At 42.1% G+C, this 14,522-nt stretch overlaps 2 protein-coding genes across 2 annotated transcripts in view; one reads left to right on the top strand and one right to left on the bottom strand.

The window, feature by feature from the left end:
* Positions 1–1,117: 1,117 nt before the first annotated feature.
* Positions 1,118–8,892, bottom strand: LOC131977819 (uncharacterized). The gene is made up of 8 exons (XM_059341263.1): positions 8,735–8,892; positions 5,846–5,966; positions 4,355–5,166; positions 3,686–3,770; positions 2,452–2,656; positions 2,283–2,365; positions 1,917–2,089; positions 1,118–1,666 (listed from the first exon to the last, which is right to left on the bottom strand). Exons 2-8 carry the CDS (start codon positions 5,908–5,910, stop codon positions 1,470–1,472), a joined length of 1,620 nt encoding a protein of 539 aa, XP_059197246.1. The 5' UTR covers positions 5,911–5,966; positions 8,735–8,892; the 3' UTR covers positions 1,118–1,469.
* The window catches only part of wdr18 (WD repeat domain 18), a 26,336-nt gene continuing 19,811 nt past the window's right edge, over positions 7,998–14,522 (top strand). Inside the window, exons 1-4 of the mRNA XM_059340349.1 lie at positions 7,998–8,215; positions 11,087–11,197; positions 11,328–11,461; positions 12,622–12,763. Of these exons, the coding sequence (XP_059196332.1) occupies positions 8,006–8,215; positions 11,087–11,197; positions 11,328–11,461; positions 12,622–12,763 (597 nt within the window). The 5' untranslated portion in view covers positions 7,998–8,005. The remainder of the gene's footprint in view (positions 8,216–11,086; positions 11,198–11,327; positions 11,462–12,621; positions 12,764–14,522) is intronic.

Here is a 14,522-nt window from a genome sequence, read left to right as displayed (position 1 = left end):
CATTATAACAGTGATTATATATATGCATTACCAATAGACTATAATGAAAATTATAATACAATATGTTTCACCATCAATAATGAAGTTTTATCTTACTTGACCTTAAGTCGTAGAAAATACTCTGTTTCGTGAATATTTAATATAATTTAGTAATAAAATATATGCAGTTTTATCAGCACATTATAATGCATTATAAGAGTATGTTTATAACGAATTACAGTGGTCATAAAAAGTTATATTCAGAGTTTGTTTTCTCCACCTCAGATCGATTTCAGATGAGATTCAAAGCTTCAGTTCATCATTTCTTTAATTTGTCACAAAATATAAACAAACATATAAAAATACATGTGAAATGTACAAAGACAGAAATACTGCAGAGGATTAAATACTGTGATACTGTGCAATACAACACTGTTACTGCATTACATGATATTATACTTTCGGTAAACGGTAAATCGGTAAACAAGACGAGTAAAAAAAAGAATCCTCTAAAAGCTACAAGACACCGAAGAAAAGATTTAATCAGCACTAAATAAATATCATTAACAGCTGACAACGTGACTTTCATCGATCACTTCCCACCAGTTAAAGTGATGGACTCTGAACCTGGACCCTGAACCTTGACCCGATACTCTGAACCTGAACATTGTACCCTGAACCTTAACCTGGACCATGTTCTCTGAACAAGGACCCTATACTCTGAACTTGAACCCTGAACCTGGACCCTATACTCTGAACCTGAACCCTGTACCCTGAACCTGGACCCTGTACCCTGAATCTGGACCCTATACTCTGAACCTGAACCCTGTACCCTGAACCTGGACCCTATACTCTGAACCTGAACCCTGTACCCTGAACCTGGACCCTATACTCTGAACCTGAAGCCTGAACCTTAAACTCTGAACCTGAAGCCTGTACCCCGTACCCTGAACCCTATACTGTAAACCCTGTACTCTGAACCCTCAACCTGAATCCTATATTCTGAAGCAGAACCGGAACCCTATACTCTGAAGCAGAACCTGAACCCTGTGCCCTTAACCTGAACCCTATACTCTGAAGCAGAACCTGAACCCTGTACCCTGTGCCCTTAACCTGAACCTTGTACTCTGATTCTGAACCCTATACCCTGAAGCTGAACCCTAAACTTTTAACCTGAACCTTGTACTCTGAATCTGAACCCTATACCCTGAAGCTGAACCCTAAACTTTGAACCTGAACCCTATACTGAACCCTAACCTAGATCTGACTATAACGATATTTATGTACTCTATTCAATTAATGTGTTTCTTATAATATGTTTAATTTAAAAATAAATATAGCAGTAATGAGGCTCAGTGGGTCGGAGGCAGGCGGTTCTGTACGAGAGCTCAGCTCTGATTGGATCAGAACCTCATGAAGTTCATCTTTCAGGTAGCTTCACTGAGTTGAGATAAGAGTTTAGATTTGGCCGGTTCAGGTGATCAGTGTGGTCACCACGGAGACCTTCGCCAGTTTCGGAGCACCCGGACCGTGGCGGAGGCGTTCTGGGTCAGTGAGTGAGTCACCTGGTCCAGACTGAGACAGGCCACCTTCTCCCCGTTCACCTCCAGGATCTCATCTCCAACTGCCAGCAGACCAGCGTACAACTTCTCCGTACTGCTGTCCACCATGTCCTCCACGTACACACCTGCAGTACACATGTACTTTTACTGTTAAAGTACTGTCTACACACCACTATCACACAGTATTAGTACAAGTTAATACAGTAACTTTACACTTGTCAGTGGAACCACATCTGTGGTAGAATTAGCATTTGCAGTACCAGAGTCAGGATGTCCTCTCCCTCTAATGATAGGTAGTAGTTGTGGTAGTATTAGTAGTGATATTAGTATTATTTGTAGTATTGTTTACATTAGTATTAGTAGTATTTGCTGTACCAGAGTCAGGTCGTCCTTTCCCTCTGCTGATAATGAATCCGTACATTCGGCTCTTCGGTCGGCTGATTTCCAACAGAAATGTTCCATCAGAACAAACCTCAAGAACACGACCGACAGAACGGACTGAAGAGGGACGACCAACGTCCTCGATGCTGAAACACCGCTGCATGAACCTGAGAGACAGACGGGGAGACAGACAGTGAGACAGACCGGCGTGTGTGACCCCAATCACTGCAGAACTTGTGTCACGTGTGCCAATTTTAGTGAGTTTTCAAGAACCCTAAGCCCATCAAAAATCCGGTTTTGCATGTGTTATATTAATAATAATAATAATAATAATAATAAGACATGAAACAGGTGATTTACTGGTCAGCAGCCGGTCTGTAGTCAGCAGAGCGATCCTTCTTCTTCTTCTGCTCCGACGCAAAACTCTGAGTGGACGACGGCCCCTGATGGACAGAGAGCGAAACACAAGTTCACAAGTTAAAAACTGTGCAGCTGACAATTAAAATATAAAAACTGATGATCTACTGACCACACTGAGTGACTGAGCAGACGGTGTTTTCTTCAGTAAGCCCAAGGACTTCCTGGGACCAGGATCAGTTGGGGGGGTGTCAAACATTGACGAGGGGAGCCTTGAACTGAGGCGGTCAAGGCTACCAGCTCGAGTCCTGCCCAGTCTGACGGTGGAGAAAAGACGACGTAGTGAAAGACGAGAGGGCTCGTTTCTGCTGATGAGGCTGATGAAAGAGAAATGATGATCAGATTAGATCACAGAGTCACTGCAAATCTTGTACTGCAGAGTCACTGCACGAGTCACTGCACGTCTTCTACCTCAGATTCACTGCACGTCATCTACCACAGAGTCACTGCACGTCTTCAACAGCAGAGTCACTGCACGTTTTCTACCAGTCACTGCACATCTTCTATCAGTCACTGCACGTCTTCAACAGCAGTAACTGCACATCTTCTACCAGAGTCACAGCACGTCTTCTACCAGAGTCACTGCACTTCTTCTACATAGAGTCACTGCACGCCTTCTACCAGAGTCACTGCACTTCTTCTACATAGAGTCACTGCACGTCTTCTACCAGAGTCACTGCACATCTTCTACATAGAGTCACTGCACGTCTTCTACCAGAGTCACTGCACGTCTTCTACATAGAGTCACTGCACATCTTCTACCTCAGAGTCACTGCACGTCTTCTACATAGAGTCACTGCATGTCTTCTACCAGAGTCACTGCACGTCTTCCACATAGAGTCACTGCATGTCTTCTACAGCAGAGTCACTGCATGTCTTCTACCAGTGTCACTGCACGTCTTCTACCTCAGAGTAACTGCACATCTTCTACCTCAAAGTCACTGCACGTCTTCTACATAGAGTCACTGCACGTCTTCTACCTCAGAGTCACTGCACGTCTTCTACCAGAGTCACTGCAGATCTTCTACCTCAGAGTCCCTGCACGTCTTCTACATAGAGTCACTGCATGTCTTCTACAGCAGTCATTGCATGTCTTCTACATAGAGTCACTGCACATCTTCTACATAGAGTCACTGCATGTCTTCTACATAGAGTCACTGCACGTCTTCTACCTCAGAGTCACTGCATGTCTTCTACCAGAGTCACTGCACGTCTTCTACATAGAGTAATGTCTTCTACAGCTGTTTCATACAGATGCGTATGTGTGTAGTGTAGTAAGTGATGTGTTTAGTGCTGAATCAGGACTTCCAGCAGATTGTGTCAAACAAACTCTAGTTTAAACTCACCTTGCAGGAAGTGAAGTGTCATCTGCTTTCATTGGTTTGTTTCCATGGCTGCTGCTCCCTGAGGTGGGTGGGGCTTGGTTCTCCGCTGTACAACAACCAGAGGATGAGATAGTTAGTATGGTTAGTAGTTAGTATGTGTTTCACAGAAGAGCTGTATATTAAGTCATCAATAATCTGATCAGATCCCTCTAATTCTTTTTCATCTACAAGTTTATATCACAAGAAAAACAGCAGGAGTGAATCCAGTGGGCTGAACCACCAGGAGGCAGTACTTTTGAACTTTAGATGAACTGGAGATATAATATGACTTGACTCTTGTCCCTTTTCAGGAAACATGATCCGCTTCCTGAAGATAATCAGAGCTCAACTGTTCCAACTAGATCTCCAACCAGCAAGTTCTGTGGATTATCTTTGAGCTTTGCAGCACCACAGGTAAAATTTGCAAGGTCTGTTTAATTAGAATGATTGGAAACAATCACATCAAACAATCTGCACTGATAAATATTGCTTTAGGTAAGAGGGAAAATATGTATTTTTGATTTGGGGTGAACTGTCCCTTTAGAGAGGATAGTCCATGTGTTGATACTTGACTTAAAGGGTTCTCTTGCGTTAACACATTATTATGGCGTTGACTTTTAACAGTTTGTAAACGTGTTGACATGTTGTCACCTGGCGTCTCTGAGCTCCTCCCTGAAGACGAGTTCTTCCTCCTGACATCCAGAGTTCCTGCAGACGGCGCCTCCTGCTGCACGTTCTGCTCCGCCTGTGTACCGCCCAACCTGGTGCTTTGTGACATCATCGATGATGTTACAGAAGGAGGAGACAGGGGGGAGGGACATTTGGAGGTGGGCGGGGCCTGCGGGTCAGGGGCGTAGGGGTTGATTGGCATGTCTATGGTGGGCGTGGCCTGGGGGCTGGTCGTCCTGTTTCCATTAAGTTTCACCTGATTGGTCGTCGTCCTCACCTGGTTGTTTGGGACACGCCCAGCCCCGCCCCCTCCCCTTTTTGTCTCAGCAGGTGTGACAGACCCGATGTAGGTCTCTCTGATTGGCTCAGTCCGCAGGCTGATGCGGGGCCTGCAAAGACTCCGCCCCCTGTCTTCAGGTAGGCTGGAGTGACAGGAGTCACACTGACCCGCCCCCCCGGCATCCCGTCCTCTCTGCTGTCTGTCAGCAACATGCCCCGCCCCCTGAGGCCCCGCCCCTGCCCTGCCGTTGACGTACAGGTTCAGGTCCGGTTTAGAGACGAGGACACCTGTCCCTCTCTGCCCTCCTCGTCTCCTCTGCCGCTGTCGCTCCAGGTAACGGGACTCCGCCTCCGTCTCCGTTTCATCCTCGAATCGCAGGCGGCGAGTCGGAGAGGCCGCCGAATGACGCCTCGATGAACTGACAGCTGAATCGCTGCTGAACAACAGGTGTCCTGATGAAGAGACCCCGCCTTCTGACCTCACCACGACGACAGGATGCAGCCTGACCCCCGACCTGTGAACAGATCCCCGTTAGAGAACGTCTTCATCATGGCGGTCAAAGTATGAAATTGTTGCAGGCGGAGCTTATTTAAAGTAACAGTCTCTTAACAGACATGTTCACTTTATGCTTATAACATGCAGTTTGTCTCCTGCAGTAAAATGTGTTATTTTGTCCTATTGTATCTCAATATTTCTGCACACTGGGGTCCCTAAACAGTCTGGGAGCTGCATAGATCGGGTCTGACTGGAAAGCTGAGACTCTTGTGGATTCAATGATCCCAATGTTCTTCATGTGTGATGATGTTAGTGAGTGAAACTTGAGCTCACTGTATAAAATGAGCTGCTGTGACCTCTAGGATAATCACAGCCTCATGAAACTTTACAACCACAAACTAGAGACCTAGAGCATTCAGAGGATGGATGGCTGACACACTAGATTCACAATAATATATTGGTTTCTCAGCAGGCAACACAACACAAGTACTGCCATAAAATCGCACAAAATACACAAATCTACAAAATGTCAAAAAAATTTTTAAAACACATCACAGCATGGATTTCTCTGGGATTCTGGAGGAACTTTTGACCAATTTCTATTGATTCAACAGGTGAGAAAAAATGTTAAATTTAGTACCAAATGGTATAAACCCCAAACATATGAGACATAATGTCCTGGTGTGTGTGTTACTCACAGTGTGTGTGTGTCGGGGGTCAGCAGGTCGTGGTCGGCTCTCAGAGGAACGCAGCGACGCTTCATGCGAGCGCAGTCCTCACACTGGTGCTGCTGCGGCAACTGAGCTGACACAAAGGGAACTGAACACACACACATACACAGACACACACACATACACACACACGGGGTGGGGGAGGGGAGACGATGACACCAGTAGCTCTGATTGGCCGGTGTTACTGAGGAAGGAGGATTAAAGTGAGCAGCTCGTCAGAACTAATTAACCTGACGAGACCACAGACTGTTTACATCAGCAGTGTGTGTGTGTGTGTCAGTGTTCTCATCATTGAACACAGTGACAGTGTTGTTGTGGTAACGCTGCTTCATTCACACATGAGGACTCCAGGAAATGTTCCGGAACATTTAGGAACAGACAGCAAGTGTGAAAGTGTGTGAGTGTGTGTGTGTGTGTTTGTGTGTGTGTGTGTGTGTGTGAGTGTGTGTGTGTGTGTGTGCGCGTGTGTCTGTCTGTGTGTGTTTGTGTCAGTGTGTGTGTGTGTGTCAGTGTGTGTGTGTGTATCAGCGTGTGTGTGTGTATCAGCGTGTGTGTGTGTGTGTGTGTGTGTGTGTGTGTGTGTGTGCGCGCGCGCGTGTTTGTGTGTGTGTCAGTGTGTGTGTAGCCTGACTTGTGTTTTCTCTGAAACCATCACTTTGTCACAAGTGATGCAAGTCGGACAGTCAGAAAGCCAGAAAACGGCGCCATGAACCAAACTAACAAGTGTTTGTCTCGAGTTAAATGTGGGAGCTGACTTGTTGCATGTGTGCTGACTCGTAATAATGAACGTATGCTGACTCGTGGTAATAACTTAACAACCACAAACTAGAGACCTGGAGCATTCACAGGATGGATGACTTTCCGCACTATATTGACAATAAGGAATTTATTAGTTTGTGGTTGTAAAGTTCATGAGGCTGTGATTATCACAGCACCTCATTTTATACACTGAGGTCAAGTTTCAGTCACTAACATCACCACACATGAAGAACATTGGGCTCATTGAATCCACAAGAGTCTCAGCTTTCCAGTCAGACCCCATTTATGCAGCTTACAGACAGTTTAGGGACCCCAGGATGCACAGTGATTCACATACAGGAGGACACAATAACACATGTTACTGCAGGTTATCAGTACAAAGTGTGGACTTCTAAAATTTAGCCTAACTTTAGAGCACTTCTTTTTTTTACCAATGCCCCGTTAAGCTGACGTCACTGGATTCCTTCGCTCTCCATTTTCATATGTCATTTCCTTCACTGTGGCATTAAAAGTCTCTGAAAGCTGAAGAGTCGGCCGAGGATGTTGGTGTCCTCTAGGAGCTGAAGTGGTTAACAGGTAAGTACTTTGTGTGTCACTGTAGAGCTCCTTAAATAACCTGAACCCCTCTTTAAAACCTGGATTTTAATCTGATGTTAAAATGACTTTTCCCAAACTGAGAACTATTATTATTATTATTATCATTATTATTATTATTATTATTATTATCATTATTATTATTATTATTATTATTATTATCATCATTATTATTATTATTATTAGTGCATGCTTTATTTGTGCAAACTTTATTATTATTGTTATTAATAATAATAATAAAAAATAATAATACAAATATTAGTGCATGACTGTACGTTTGCACACTTTATTATTACTGTTATTATTGTTACTATTATTATTATTATTATATATTATTAGTGCATGGCTGTTTATGTGCATACTTTATTATTATTAATAATATTTAAAACATATTAGTGTATGGCTGGCTGTATGTGTGCACACTTTATTATTACTGGTATTATTATTTTTTAAAAATTATTATTATTATTATTATTATTATTATTATTATTATTATTATTATTATTATGATTATGATTATGATTATTATTATTAGTGCATGGCTGTTTATGTGCACACTTTATTATTATTATTATTATTATTATTATTATTATTATTATCATCATCATTATCGCCATTATTTTGATATATTATTAGTGGGCTGTATGTGTGCGCCAGAGATTTGTGCACACTTAAACTACACTACATCTCCCACAATGCACCCCGTTGGGGAAATGACGTGCAGTGCTGGTTCCGGGCCGGGTGTGTGTGTGTTGTTGTGGTGCAGCCATAGACATGGCGGCTCCTCTGGAAGTGATCGTGAGCAGTGACTCGGGCTCTCAGCTGTGGAACTGCACCGTGTTCGACCTGCACAGCGGCTCCAGCCTGCTGTCCTACCGGGGCGGGAACAGCTCGGCCCGGACCCTCAGCGTGCTCCGCGGGGAGTTCCTGCTGTCCGCCCAGCTGGGGAAGAACTTCATCAACGTGTGGGAGATCCAGAGGAAGGTGAGCACACACCTGGACACACGTGCATCCGGCAGAACACACCTCCTGCAGGGCACAGACAAACACACAGCGGGGACAGTCCAGAACACCTGAGGACCCGGACCGATCATCACCAGAATCCCTTCAAAAATATCTGATTTTAAACACGAGGCGCGCTGCATAGAAAGATCCGCCTCTGACACAAAGAGGACGACTAATATCCAGCCTGTCGGTTCTGTCGGTAAAATCGGCGTCTTAAACATCCACCGAAAGACTTCTTGTCTTCTTTTAAACCTGATCTCAGATCGCTGCACACTCATCAAGCGTGTTCCGGTTAAAGATGACGAACCAGCACGTGGAGACAGTAGAGACTGGACTGTAAACAATAACGGTGATTCAAGCTGAAGTTTAAATTACATTAATTGACATTTGGTGATGTAACGTGAAGGCTGAAGCCACTTTTTGTATTAGGTTATGTTCAGAAATGCATTGAGGAATCCTTTAAAATTAAATTATCTGACTCCAACACAAAATCCTCACCTATTTCTCTGCGCCGATCGTTTGATGGGGAAAGGATGAGCAAGAGACGTCCCAGTTCTCAGTTCTTCAGTTTATTTTATTGCAAAACGTCAAGAAATGTGCTGTTTACTGAGTCTCTGGGTTCAATCCACACGTCCCTGATATGACATTAGGCTGGTCAGTTCATGAGGCTGAACCCGTCTACTACCCCTTGCACCCTTTTTATAACCTAACGGAGGTTTAATAAAAAATGTAGGTTGAACTCTCCAGAAGTCGCCTCCTTTCAATCCTTTGATTTGTCAGTTTATTCAATATGTGGACACGTCATGTCACCAAGCAGAGAAGATATTTATCTTTCTGCTCAGCACACCATGTCCGTGAACTGACCGGGGAACAAAACATTCAAAACACAAACTCCTGCCTTGATTTGACTTGCAGATATATTATTGGAGACACGGATTTTGCAGCAAAACAATGAAATATAAAACATAAAATATATCTTTTTGTGATAATAGAGTCTTACTCTAAATAGGGCAGAGAAAGTTTAAGTAGATGGAGTAAATGTTTTTAGTTTACCAATAGTTTAACAACAATATTAGCACATGAGCATTATAGCAAAGCAGCTTGCGTGATCAATCCACCAATGCACAGAGAGGGCACACACATAGACAGTGAACCACGTACACAGAGACAGACAACAGATTATTTCTAACAGTTACGGAGAAAAGCAGCTAAAATACATTCAGTGTTTTATCTGGTGTGATGTCCAGTAGGAAAAATGAGTTGCTCATGTGTTGTTCAATCTCTTCTCAGAGATCAGTTTGAGCTTCTGATATTCGTATCATTCTGTGATCATTTGTTTCTGAATTACTTCTCCTAAGGGACCCGTAGGAGCAAGAGATAAGCTTAAAAGAGACTAGACATCACTAAGACAAAGGAGGTTGAGTTGAGAAAACCATCTGAGCAATACTTGAGAAGTGGAATAAACTGAGGCGATCTCATAGTTGTATGAGTTATTTTGATGGAGAATAATCCTTCAAAATAACCAAGACATAATTTTTATATAATGATTTATCACTTAAATACACTCTAGTGTCTATAGCATGCGACCTTTGGCATACATTTCTATATGTACACAGCAAGAACAGGACTTTTCTGGCATCAAATATTGTCTATAGGCTACACTTAAAAAACACATGTTGTTATAAATATGTATTGATTCATGTGTCCAGGGCCAGTGTTATGTCCGTACTGGTTTCAACACTAACTGGTTGCTGTACTTATCTGTGCAGCTGTGTTTTGCCTCAGTTAGCATATTCGTCACACATTTAATAAACATATTTATATATTTATATTTATTAAATGTGTGACGAATCTGCTAACTGAGGCAAAAAACAGCTGTACGCACGAGTACGGCAACCAGTTAGTGTTGAAACCAGTAAGGACATAACACCGGTAAAATCAGCGTCTTAAACATCCAACGAAAGACATCTGTCTTCGTTTAAACTGGCTCTGTTTTTGGGACCTGACCTCAGATCGCTGCACACTCATCATGCGTCTTCCGGTTAAAAATGACGAACCAGCATGTGGAGACAGTACAGACTGGGCTGTAAACAAAAACGCAGATTCAAGCTGAAGTTTGAATGACATTAATTGACATTTTGTGATGTAACGTGAAGGCTGAAGCCACTTTTTGTATTAGATTACCAAGAAAAGCAGCTAAAATACATTCAGTGTTTTCTCCAGTGTGCTGTGGGTCTGGACGGTCCACGGTGGTTTACAGGGTCTGACTGCATTAATCTGGACCAGCTCAGCCAGTTAGTAACTGATGCATCCTGCAGAAAGAATCCTGGACACACTCTTTCTATTTAAAGAGGACCTGCATGTGCAGAGCTGCAGGGACCTCTGTCTTTATGCACATGTTTATCTATTATTACATATGAAATGTGCTCTTGTTCTCATTTACTTTATTCATTTGGAATCTATAGAGCTGGAATCAATCTATACCAAAACATGGTAACATGTACTACAGTATTCAACATTTTACTGTACTATATACTGCAATTTACTACAATATAATGCATACTACATTTTTCTACAGTGTATTACATGATTGTACAGTTTACAATAACAGCGTAACACCTAAGCACACCTGAACTCACCTGAGCACACCTGAACTCACCTGAGCACACCTCTGTCTGTCCTGATCTGTCCGCCCATCGTGTATATTACAGTGTAGTTTATTTATTATGATTTTAAATCAATAATTGATTGATTAGAAATGTACTGCAGTGGATTATATTATTGTATAGTGTGCAACAGAGTACTGCAGTGTATATTAAAGTGTTGTACATGTGACTTCCTGTTGTCCAGGACCAGCTGCAGCAGAAGTTGGTGTGTCCAGGTGTGGTCACCTGTCTGACCTCCTCACCTGATGGACTCTTCCTCGCCGCTGGAGTTGCAGAGGCTGTTTACCTGTGGGAGGTGAGTCAGCTGCTTCTTCTTCTTCTGTGGTTCTCTCAAGGATGAAAACATCAGAAGCCCTTTTTATTAGGTACACCCGTCCACCTGTTCCCTAAAAACCAACATGTCTCCTTTTCTCTGATTGGTTCAGGTGTCCACAGGTAAGCTGCTGTCTGTCCTCAGCCGTCACTATCAGGACGTCACCTGTCTGAAGTTCACAGACGACAGCAGCCATTTCGTTTCTGGAGGAAAAGACAACCTGGCTCTGGTGTGGAGTCTGTCCAGGTAACACACACCTGAACTCACCTGAGCACACCTGAATTTACCTGAACTTACCTGAACTTACCTGAGCACACCTGAACTTACCTGAGCTCACCTGAACTCACCTGAGCTCACCTGAACTCACCTGAACACACCTGAACTCACCTGAACTCACCTTAACACACCTCCGTCCGTCCCTTGTCCTCCCGATCTGTCCGCCCCTCGTGTATACTATAGTGTAGTTCATTGTTATTATAAATCAATAATTGATTCAAAGTGACTTGACAAAGATGAAAGGATCAATTAGAGTGAGATGATTTTTACACGTCAGCAGAGTTTAAAATTAAGTTTATAAATGTGGACATAACCTGAAACAGTGTCATTATTATTATTAATCATTAATCATCTCAGATAAATGATACATATGAAGAAGAATCAGCTGATTGTTCCACAGCTGTTTACTTTGTTTTATTTTAAATGCTTGTTTGTTTTTTTGTTTATTCGTTTATTATTAACATGTGAAGAACTGCAGAGCCACCAGGTGGAGCTCTAACACTGTGGACAGGACACAGCTGGTCCTCACAGAGACAAATATCTCGTTTTCAACATTTTAACCTCAGATTTGTTTACTATTCCTGAGGAAGTGTTCATTACACATGACGCTTTCAAAGACCATCAGAAAATTGGAAATCTGGAGTCCAGATGTGTCTAATCTCACAGCTGGCCCCGAGCCTCGGCCCTGACCCCCGTCATGTTCACTGACAATGACTGAAAACTGAACGATCAAAGGATTAAAAACTAACTGGATTAAAGAATACTATTTATTTACACACACACACACATATAATCTGTTGTATCGAAAAGTTTGATATTCACCATTATGAAATGTGTAAAATATTAAATCCTTTAGTTTTTATTAGACTCACAGGATCAATAATCCTGAATCTACTGAGGTTACAGCTGATAAACTTTATTAATCTAATAAATATTTTCATTATATCTGACACTTTTCCACATATTATTTTACATTATTAAGTTTAGTTTGAAATAGAACAGAAGATGTTAAAGAATTATTAAAAACTGATTCATTATGATTCACTTTGATTCAATATGTTTTTATTATGATTATTATTAATGTCCCTGTAAGTCTCACTGTCCCTGATTCTTCTCATCATGTGTTTCAGTGTGATCCAGCTGGATTTAAGCCACACCCCCGAGCCTCGCCACGTCCTGTCCCGCCACTCTCTTCCAATCACAGACCTGCACTGTGGCCTGATGGGAGCTCAGGCCCGAGTCGCCACCGCCTCCTTAGACCAGACGGTCAAGGTGAGACGCTCCACGCACGCACTTGAGCTAAAAGTTTCAAAATAAAAGCTTGCAGTCACCTTTGAAACATGTTGACTCTCTCAATCTGTTTCATCAGCAGTTCTTTATGTTTACTGTGTAGAAAATAAACAAACAAAAATGTGTCCTGCTCAGATAAAACTGTAAATAATCTGTTGATCAATATGTATCTGACTGTTTGACTTTGTCGTCATGTTTTAAATCACAAAGACCTTCGACTGAAACTGAACTCAGATCAGTCTCACTGTTGGGGGCAGAGCCACACTTTGTAAACATTAAGGGTCCGTTTGTTTGTTTATTTGTTTTATTCAGTTTCTTGTTCATTGTATGCCTGGTATAACTAAAGGTACATTTGTTTGGACAAATATAATGATAACAACAAAAACAGCTGCTAAGAGTTTAATTTAAGAGCTGATATCTAGACATTTTCCATGGTTTCTTAACCTCTTAGCGATCTGACGGCCCACTGACTCTTTGACAACTTCTTCTTTTAGAGGCTGTAGTGGGCTCAGTTTTAGGCTATAACTTGACATAAACTGAAATGGCCATGACATGGCCATTTCCAAAGGTGTTCCTTAACCTTGGACCTTAGAATATCTAAGTGAAAATGGGTTCTATGGGTTCCCAATGAGTCTCCTCTTTATAGATATACCCACTTTATGCTAATCCCATGAACGTTTGGCCAAAAACTATGATTCTTATTCAGCACAAATGGGATTTTTTTCACTCACTGTATTTCAATATTTCTGCATTCTGGGCTCCCTAAACATTTGTGGAATTGCATAAATTTGGATATGACTGGAAAACTGAGACTCTTGTCGATTCAATGAACCCATTTTTATTAAAGTGTAGTGATGTTAGTCTCCCTAGACACATTCAAATTAATCTTCAGGTTCCCATGTTTCAGATGAGGTACAACTTAAATTGACTGCTGACCTGCTATCTCCCCCTAAAAATCCACTTTTCCCCAACCCCAGTACTCTATAAAAGGTGCAGAATGGTAAGGGGTTAAAAAAGATTTTGGTTATTATCAATAAAACCATGTTAAATGTCTAGATATCAGTGCTTTAATTTAACTCTTATCAGCTATTTTTGTTGTTCTCATTATATTTGTACAGACAAATGTAACTTTAGTTGTACCAGGCATTAAAATGAACAAGAAATTGAAAAAAACAAGGGTGGTCTAATAATTTTTTCCATGACTGTATGTATATATATCTAGTCGAATCAGAACAATGATTCTTTAGTTCCAGTCTTGAGTTTTTATCCGATCCAGAGCTGTAAATGATGAACAGCTTAAAACACAGACTGTCTCCTCGGATCCGCTTTTAATTTGGATAAAATCCTCCCTGACATAAATCACGGGAGGTGGGGTGTCAGTGATGACACGGCAGCTCGCTGTGACATCATAACTAATGTTCAGGAGGTGTTGAACACGAGCCGAGGCGTCGCTGCTGCTCAAACTTTAAATTATCCGATTTTTAAGTGGAGTCTGGAACAGAAACTCAGAGGGGGAGGGGTCAGAGGTCTCTCTCTTTTACATTAACATATTCATGTGGAAGCTAAAAAACATCTTATGGTGTTAACCTGTTACTATTCAGAAGTCCCGCGGGCGGGCCAGCGGACGTGCAGCTTTCCTACGTATATTGACAATAAGGGGGTTTCTCAGCAGTTTGAAGAACAGAAGTGTTCGTCATCCAATCGATGAAAGTACAGAAATCTCCAAAATACCCAAAGTTTT

Source organism: Centropristis striata, chromosome 9, assembly GCF_030273125.1.
Source record: "Centropristis striata isolate RG_2023a ecotype Rhode Island chromosome 9, C.striata_1.0, whole genome shotgun sequence".
Taxonomy (NCBI): Eukaryota; Metazoa; Chordata; class Actinopteri; order Perciformes; family Serranidae; genus Centropristis; species Centropristis striata.
Note: the sequence above shows the minus strand (reverse complement) of the source record. Positions and strands in the feature narration are given on the sequence as shown.